Source organism: Juglans regia, chromosome 9 (genome assembly GCF_001411555.2).
Source record: "Juglans regia cultivar Chandler chromosome 9, Walnut 2.0, whole genome shotgun sequence".
In the NCBI taxonomy this organism is placed as follows: domain Eukaryota; kingdom Viridiplantae; phylum Streptophyta; class Magnoliopsida; order Fagales; family Juglandaceae; genus Juglans; species Juglans regia.
Genome location: NC_049909.1, coordinates 15,757,758 through 15,766,928, shown reverse-complemented (window position 1 = coordinate 15,766,928; position 9,171 = coordinate 15,757,758). Strand labels below are relative to the sequence as shown.

General features: G+C 36.3%; 1 protein-coding gene across 1 annotated transcript; it reads right to left on the bottom strand.

Annotated features, from left to right (window-relative positions):
* Positions 1-598: 598 nt before the first annotated feature.
* LOC109020433 lies at positions 599-5,894 on the bottom strand. The gene is made up of 4 exons (XM_035693856.1): positions 5,070-5,894; positions 4,319-4,902; positions 4,156-4,158; positions 599-882 (listed from the first exon to the last, which is right to left on the bottom strand). The coding sequence occupies exons 2-4, from the start codon at positions 4,875-4,877 to the stop codon at positions 599-601; spliced, it is 846 nt and encodes a 281-aa protein (XP_035549749.1). The 5' UTR covers positions 4,878-4,902; positions 5,070-5,894.
* Between the last annotated feature and the right edge of the window lie 3,277 nt (positions 5,895-9,171).

Below are 9,171 nucleotides of genomic sequence, written 5' to 3'. Positions count from 1 at the left end.
TAGCATGAGCAGATGATTGAGCTTGGAAGATATTCTGAAGGGTTGTCCAAATTTCATGAGAAGTTTGACAATCGAGAACTTGGGCAAGAACCGAATCAGAGAGGGATGAGTTGAGAGCTGAGATTATGAGTTGGTCTTGAAGAACCCATTGTGTATATGCAGGATTCGGATTACCATCAATGAAGGCAGTAGGGGAGGGGATAGTGCCATCAACATAGCCGAAGAGTTGGTGGCCTTTGAGGAAGGGCACAATTTGTGCCTTCCATAGAAGGAAATTCTGGATAGTGAGTTTAATGGTCACGAAATGAGAGGCAGAAGTAAGAAGAGAGGGGGGAGGGTGAGAGGGAGAATCCTTTTTGGGAGAGGCCATGGAAAAGGAGAGACGCGAGTCCTAGGATCTAGATACCATGTTGAGAATTAAGAGAAAAGACTTGCATGCAAGGTGTTTGAGAAAAGGCATTACTCAACACAGACAACGTTGTTGCTCACAAATCATCTTCTTCATTTCATATCTTTCTGTGTACATGCTACTGTGCTATTTATAGAGAGTGTCGTGTAACAGACAATACAGCTGTACAAGTAATACAATGACACCTGTCTAGAGAATATTTTCTGTTATGGGAATATCTTCTGGAACTTTTGCATCAGTAGCTGCTTCTGTTGTAGGTCTGCGTGCAGTGCTATGAGGTGCAGATTCTTTTTGCTGAGATGCCTCAATAAAGAAAACTGGCAACTCTTGGGCCCTGATCTTCTTCCTATATGTCTTCACTGCATCAATGAGACCTTTTGCAAAATATGTCAATTCGACTAGGTTTTTGCTTGGATAAATGCAATCAATAAGACCGCAGTTAAACAAGGCTGCTGCCATTAAAGGATTTGTTCCTGCAAGTGAAACAAATTTAGATCCTTTAATCTACTTATTTTTGGTGAACCAAACGACATCTCCATCTTTGGTTTCCATGGTAGAGTCTAGTTTCTTGCTGCATTACTCCAATGAGAATTCTGATGGGGTAGTAATTTTGCAAGTCCTTTCTTTTCACCTTTCATTACTTTATTAATATCAATGGTGCTCTCATTTCTAATCTGTTCTGTGGGAACAGATTCTGATTTTGGTGTGAGTTGTAAATAATTGGAGTAAGTTTTCAATACAAAATCAGTGGGAGATATTGTAGGATCAATTTGAATATAAAATTCTTCTTTCAAGGGTCAATCGTTAGAAAGTATACTAGCCTTGGAAAGTGTACAACCTAGACTAGAATAGTCTTAGAAAGTGTAAAGAATGGCCTGAAGGGTGAAATCATATGAAAATTTTATAATAATAATAAGATAGTTTAAGTGAAGTATTTTTAAAATTTTAAAAAATGAGAGAAAAAAATTTAACAAAAAATATTGGTAAGAAAATAGTTTTATAATAAAATTTTTGTTTGTGATTTGAAAAAGTTAGAATTAATTTTTTATTTGAAAATTTGAAAAAATTGTACTAATTAGTTTCAAAATTTTGTATTTGTATTATGTTTGGGAATAAAATGGGATGAGATAAGATGAGATTAGATAAAAATTTGGAAAAGTCTTAATGTAGGCGATTTGGCTTATAATAGTTCCCTAAAACTGTCTCATTGTCTTGCTACATGTATTTTTATTATTATTTTTTTCTAATCAAGCATATTCTAGATATATAAAACAGTTACATGATATAAGAGATAACAAGGTGGGAGGCCTCGACATTTATTTGAAACCAATTGGTACAACACAGGAAAAAGAAAAAAAAAGGATTTGGGGCCAAGGACTTGACCCCCACCCATTTCCCACAAGGGGAAGTCTTCTGAAATGGTTTTGATACAGTTCGATAACCAGATTATAATACAAGGATTTGTGCCACAGGTCAGGTCTAGACTGATTGAAGAAGACTTTCATTAACTTTTTCCTACAATCCTTGGTTAGGATGAGCAATAGCATAGGAAGATAGCAAGTTGGAGAAGTGTCGAATCACTAGCAGGAGACCGCCAAGAACTGTGGTGGTGCATGAGGACCACGCACCACACTAGGAGACTATGTTGGCAGCAGACTCGTAGTGGTGTGGAGGCGCGTGAGATCCACGCTCTGTTTCCGGGCATGAGGACCATGCGCCACTCTTTTCAAATTTTTTTTTCCTGCCATCCAAGGGATCAGCAGCTAGTGAGTCTTGTGGTGCGGTACGTGGCGGTCTTGGATGAGCGAAAAGCAGTAGATCGACACTTCTCTACGCTATGGTCAGCAAATTTAAAAAAAAAAAACCCAAAAAAACACAGTAGAATATTATCTAGACTATAGAAACGGGATGAGGGTGGGTGGAGCCCGAAGCTCGAGCCACCCTCTAGACAGAGAAGATAAGAGTTTTTTGACCTCTTTGGATAGCTTTTTCGCTGGAGAGAGAAAACTTGTCAACACTTTTTCCCTACATCAGTCTTGCTATATGTATTTGCTTGATCATGGGTGGCTGATCAACTCTATTGACCCGCCCCTGATCAGCAATTTCATTCGCATTCCAACTGCAAAAATGGAATGGGATTCTATTGCTACAACTTATTTCGATGTGACTGACACCTCCCAAGTGTATGATCTAAAAAGACAAGTGACAAGAATGAAACAAGCCGGAGGGTCTATTGAAAAAAATATTACAATGATCGTAAGGCTTGTGGAGAGAAATTGATTTCCGCCATCCTAACCCAATGGAGTGTGCTGTTGATATACAGAAATACAATTTAATACTACAAGAAGATAAAGTTTATATTTTTCTTGATGGATTAGATGATCGACTGGATAAGATTCGGAGTGATGTGCTGCAGTTGTGACCATTCCCTACGGTAGAATAGGCATATGCTCACGTTCGAAGGGAGGATATTAGGCAAGCGGTGATGATAACAGGCACATAAACTACAACTAGTGTTGTTATGGCTTCTAGAGGAATCAAGATGGGGCAGCAACAATCACCTTCACTCTAGATGTTCAAAAGCGGGCCTCCCTCGACGAGTAATGAAAAGTCGAATACAACCTTTGAGGCTAAGGTACAATTAGAAGGAGGCGGATGTACTTATTGTGGGAACGTGAAACATACCCATAAAACTTGTTTTAAGTTACATGGGTAACCAGAATGGTGGAAAAACTCAAGGCACAAAAACATTGTGAAGCTGCCTTGGTAACTGCTGAACCTCAATTATCTTGCACTCCACAAGTAGGATTTTCAAATGATTTGGCTACTCCCAATGATTAAGGTAACTGTGGTCAAGCATTACTTAGTTCTAACCAGAATGATGATAGTTCAAATGACTCAGGGGATTGACTCAAGGGAAACTGACCACATGACATACAATTCAAATGACTTTATCCAGATCACTCAACCAAGGCGAACCAGTATTGGTAATGCTAATGGGGTCACATATCCAGTTACAAGGGCTGGAACTATGGCTTTATCACCTTCACTCTTTTTATCTAATATTGTGCTAGTTCCATCTCTCTCAAATAAATTGATGTCTGTTTGTCAAGTTACTAAGGAACTAAATTGTGTTGCACTCATGTATTCTACTTTTTGTCTTCTTCAGGATATTCTCACCAAGGAGATCATTGGGCGTGGTACTAAGAGGGGGGATTGTATTACATGGATGATTTTAGTCTTGGTAGAGCTAATAATATGCAACACACGACTAGTGTCATGGAGAGACACATTTAGCTATGGCATCATCGTTTGGGACATCAGTCATTTAGTCATATGAAGCACTTGTTTCCAAATCTATTTTCAAATTTACAAGATTTAGACTTTAAATGTGATACTTGCATTTTAGCTAAAAGTCATCGTGTTCCTTATCTAATAAGCTTGAATAGAAGTGATATTCCTTTTGTAGGGACCTTCTCCAAATACTACTTCCTCTGGCATTCGTTGGTTTGTGACATTTGTAGATGATTGCACTCGAATGACTTGACTTTACTTGTTGAAACATAAAGAAGATGTGTTTTGATCTTTTCATGCAATGATATAGAACATAAATACACCATCTAAAAATGTAAGCTATGTTATGTCGTTGTGTAGAACATAAATACACCTTTTTGAACCACTAACCTCGTAAATACACCTTCTCCAATCTCTAGCTAGCTTATAGCTAGTGGTTGTGTAGAACATACCATCTAAAAAGTTAACATGACATAATTTAGTTTAAAAGATCAATTTTAAAACTTAAATCTTATAAATCAAATTTTGAATAATGTGCTCTATACATAGATTCAATAACATAAAAAGTAATATAAACTTGAATATATCCTGGAGAAACCTATATTATTCATATACATATAATATAGAGAATGAGGAAAAAGCATGAGCCAATAACACAAGTGGTGACCAGAAGATCTAAAGAATGCACTAACACAACATATACACCTGAGATAAATGCCAGGAATATTGCTCCCATGGCCATCAAAATAAACTTGAAGGCTAGGCTGAGAAAATCGTAGCGAGTTTCATCAGATTCAGAATGTTTGATCAACAAAAGTGGCATAAGTATATGGGTAGCAACATCAAAACTAGATAGCACCAAGGATATGGCATCTATGATAATGAACGCTTTAAAAGTAGCATTTCTCCTCAAAACTGCAGAGCCTTCATAATGTGGGTCACCTCTAGTACCAACAAAACCACCAGGCATGGTTATAGCTGCGGCAAAGGTCACTGTTGTGATGAGGGCAGCCACTAACAAGTGTGTTTCGGCTGCTTTCTCCAAACATTCTTTCCTCCTTGCCTGCCACCACTTCACCTCGTCCTTCATAATGTCATCCAAGGTGACATTGTTTTCGTCCTCCTTGAGGAATACTCTTCTCGAACGAGACTGGAGTTTAGTCGCAATATCCATAATCTTCTATAAAAGTATAAGTGGACTGAATAAATGTGAGCATTAGTATTTTTCACATAGTTTATGATTAACAAAGCCGTATTCAAGATATGAGAATAATATTGTTAGCATTTTTCCTTTATAAAATAAATTGCTTCTAAAAAAGAAGAAACCAATCAAATCTCTGCAAAATTTAAAGCGACTTGACATTACCTTTTTGGTGATAACTTTGCACAAGTTAAAGCAACTTGATAAGCATTGCGGTTATTTTTGTTGAAGCCCATCTTATCTACTTTGGGGTGATCCATGAGAGCCCCATTCACGTCCTCGGAATAGCGAGAATATTGGTGATGGAGTGGAGTGTTCCCTTCGACATTCTTCTCTTTCAAAAGATTGCTGAGAGATGAATGTTTAAGGATAATACTCACTGTACAAGCATCACCCTCCACTGCAAAGTGCAACGCATTCCAGCCTCTGTTGTCAACCAGTTCGCAACAACCTCTTGTGTATTTTTCTATGATATGAAACAAAGGGAAACCAAATAATTACTTGATTTCCTTTCTTTAACAATTATTCAGTTCGTATACTAACCAAGTCTACTAGAATATTAGACGTCTTAAAATCATGATAGATGACAGGTTTCTCAGCTTCATGGAGAAAGGGATGTCCTTTTACAGCTCCAATTGCAATTTTCATTCTAGTGGACCAAGACATAGGAAGCAATACTCCTACACAAACAAAAGACAAATTACGTTGTCACTATTGAAACTAAACTATAGCCATGCCCAACTGCCAACAACAACAGATTCAGAAATTACAGAATCTGTCTAAAAACAACTTCATAATCAATGTTTTTCTCCAACACTAAGTAAGATCAATAAGAAGACATGGGTCTTCAAACACCTTAGAAAAAGTTAAACAACAGGCTTGCCACACCAATGAGAAAATCTTGAGACAAGTTAGTTATAAATATATCTAATAACAAGTTTAGGCCCCAAGTTTATTTTTTGTTAAGAACTCTAGTAATTGTTATCTACTCTTTAATTCTAAAATAAGCCCGCAAAGTCTATAGTGACTTCCGCCCACGCCTGTAGATGTATTGAAGTGTGACACAAAAATAATATTATAATAATATTTTATTCAATTTTTATCTTATCTCATCTATATAACCAACGAGGCTCAGAAGGGCATGATTTCAGTTTATTCAATACGCACCGTTTCTATGCATGAGGCTTTTCAACATTTCATCCTCTACATTTCCACGTCAGGCATGTGCGAGGAGTCCCTTAAGAGGGGACTACATAAAGAATTATTCAACCACGTAATATTTTTGTGGTTTGTACAATTTATTTTTTTGAGATGAACTCATTTCCATCGAGGGACTTGATTCCTTGTTAGATTTCTAGGTTTGACCCAATTGTTCAGAGACATTGTTTCCTACAAGATAACTACCACTGTTCTCAATTTTTGAGGTGCACATGTCCTCTATATTTGTGAGACCTTATTTTACCAAAGCGTCTGCCTGATGTTGGAGTAGCTCTAGGGCCATGAGTAATTCAATCCAGACAAACAAAATCGACCAGACCGAATTTTTTGGTTTGGATCGGACCAGACCGAATTATGGACCGATCAGTCTTGGCCCCAAAATATGTGGACTGATGACATTTGATCTTGTCCTGGGGTTTACAAATTTTGGACCAGACCAGACCGAACCGAATTGGACCGAACCCCTATATATATATTTTAAAAATATTTTTAAAAATTTAATATATTATTTTTATATAGTAATTATATAAGTTAATGATGTAATTTTCATTTAATTTATTATCATTAACCATATAAAATATAAAATAATATATGCTATCAATTAATAATAAATCATAAATCATGTGATAATTTATGTCATTATATGTAAATAGTTAATACATCATATATTCATACATACTCTACTATTTACACTTAACTAAAATAATTAGGTAATTTTTTTTTTAAATACTTAAGTTGCAAGCAAGAATGAATAATCTATATAAAATGAAATTATTTGATATTCATTAACAATGGCTCGAGCGGGGCTTTGAGCATGGCTCGAGCGAACACTGAGATTTGTCTCTCGCTTGAGCTCACTGTCGCACGAGACTCGAGCGAACTCACGGGTTGAGCTTTGCTCGAACCCACTGTCAAGCGCACCTCGAGCGAATTCACGATTTTAACGCTCGAGCGACAGTCGAGCGGACGTACTATTTCTCGATTTTTCAACTCCAAAACTAGTTTCCACCCCAACAATTAATAATTATACATACTAAAGAATAAAATCTAAGTTAGTAAGTAGTAACTATTAACATCATAAATATAATTATATTAAAATATTTTTTTAATAAGTTAGTTACATAATCTACATTAATAATTCGCTTGATTATAATTTAGTAATTTAAATGTTTTTTTATTAATTTATTTGAAAAAAAAAAGATGAAAAAAATAATAAAATAATTAGACCGTCCCTATGGATGTTCAGTCTAGTCTGGTTCGGAGAAGAATTTTGGCCCACCAGATCGGACTGGACCCATTTACACCCTAAGTAGCTCCATGAAAGCTTTTTGTTGCTTCATAAAATCAGCTTTGATGGATTTGAGGTCCATCTTTTATCCTGCACAAGGAAACATCACGTTATACCTGTGTCTTTTAATTCTCAGCTGGTTAGAGCTTCTGCTAGACAATTCCTTTCTCCGTTGATGTGTTCAACATCACATTGATAGTTGTTAACCATTGCTGCCAACGGAGTAATCTACTTTGTTTATAATCATCTGCAATTAATGTTAGTCCGCAAGGAATACAGAAAATTCTTTGAATCTGTACGAACTAAAAAGCGTTGAGGTGATAGCTAGATAAATTTTAAATTTATCTATTCCTTTGTTCACACAGGATATTCTTTTTCATTGCTATGGTAATTTAATTCTGATCTGAAAAAGAACCTGATGCATATCTACACAGTTCTTCTTGATAATTAGAATCTTTATGTTCATTTGAAGCATCCGTTTCTAATACCAGTCTTTCTTCTGGGTTAGGATGATATAAATTAGCTGGTAAATCTTTGACCTTAGCTTCATGTAATTGGAATCCTAGTCAAGTCCAATTCCATACGACTTTTTTGAGCTTAAGCTGTAGAGGTTAAACAGCCTAAAAACCTTTGAAGCTGCTTCTTGTCTTTGATCTTGTCAGGAAAATTTTGAATATGATCTAGGACATGTTGCTGTAGCTTATGCTTTCCTTTTTCTAAAGTTAAGCCTAAGTAATTTATTTTCCGGACCATTATCACAGCTTTCTTTCTGGTAAATACAATTCTGTTATGGATGCAAACACTTAAAACAGACTTTAGATCCTTTACGTGTTCATTTTCTTCATCACTAAAGATTAGTATCGTCTATATAAACAATACAAAAATCTTTAAATGGTTTCAGGATATAATCCATATGTCTCTGGAAAATATATACCTGGTGCTTGTTTTAGTCCAAATGGAATTATCTTCCATTCGTACTGTCCTCGAGGGCAGCTGAATGCCGTCAATGTGGTGCATTCAGGTTTTAGCTTTATTTGCCAAAATCCTGATTTGCAATCTAATGTGGAGAACTACCATTGTTTCCCTCTGATCAACTCTATGAGTTGTTCTTTCTTTGGAATGTAATAACATCAAAAGCTGTAACTTCATTCAGCTTCTTATAGTTGATTACCATTCACTTTTTACCACGTCTTCTTTCAGCTTCATTTTCTACAAGAAATGCTGGAGAAGAGTGCATTGATTTACTGGCCTTAATAACTTTAAGTTCTAGTAATTCTTGAATCTGCTTAGCAAAAATAAAAATCTTTTGCAGAAATAAAAATCTTCAAATTCATTATCTGAATTGGAAGAAGATGATAGAATTGAAGTCATACTTTCTGACTCTGATTCTGTATAATAGCTGTATACAGATTCAATATCACTTAACTATGATCTATATAAAGGCCAATCATAAATGGGGATATCTAGTTCTAAGCGAACTAATGGGCTTGCAGTTATGGATGTTAGCCCATAATGTATATAACTCTTTGAAAAATACTATAGATAAAAAATAATCCCATAAAAGAATCCACATTGACGTGGCACATTATTAGTGCACCACGTCTTCTTTTTTTTTTTTTTTATCCCTCTCCCGTTGCCTCTGCCCTTCTCCTCCTTTCCCTTTCCCTCTCCCTTTCCCAACCCCTCCCCACCCCCTCGGCCCGACCGAGAGAAGAGAGAGAGATCTCGTACCTGTTGGTGAGGGGCGGCAGCAGCGACGAT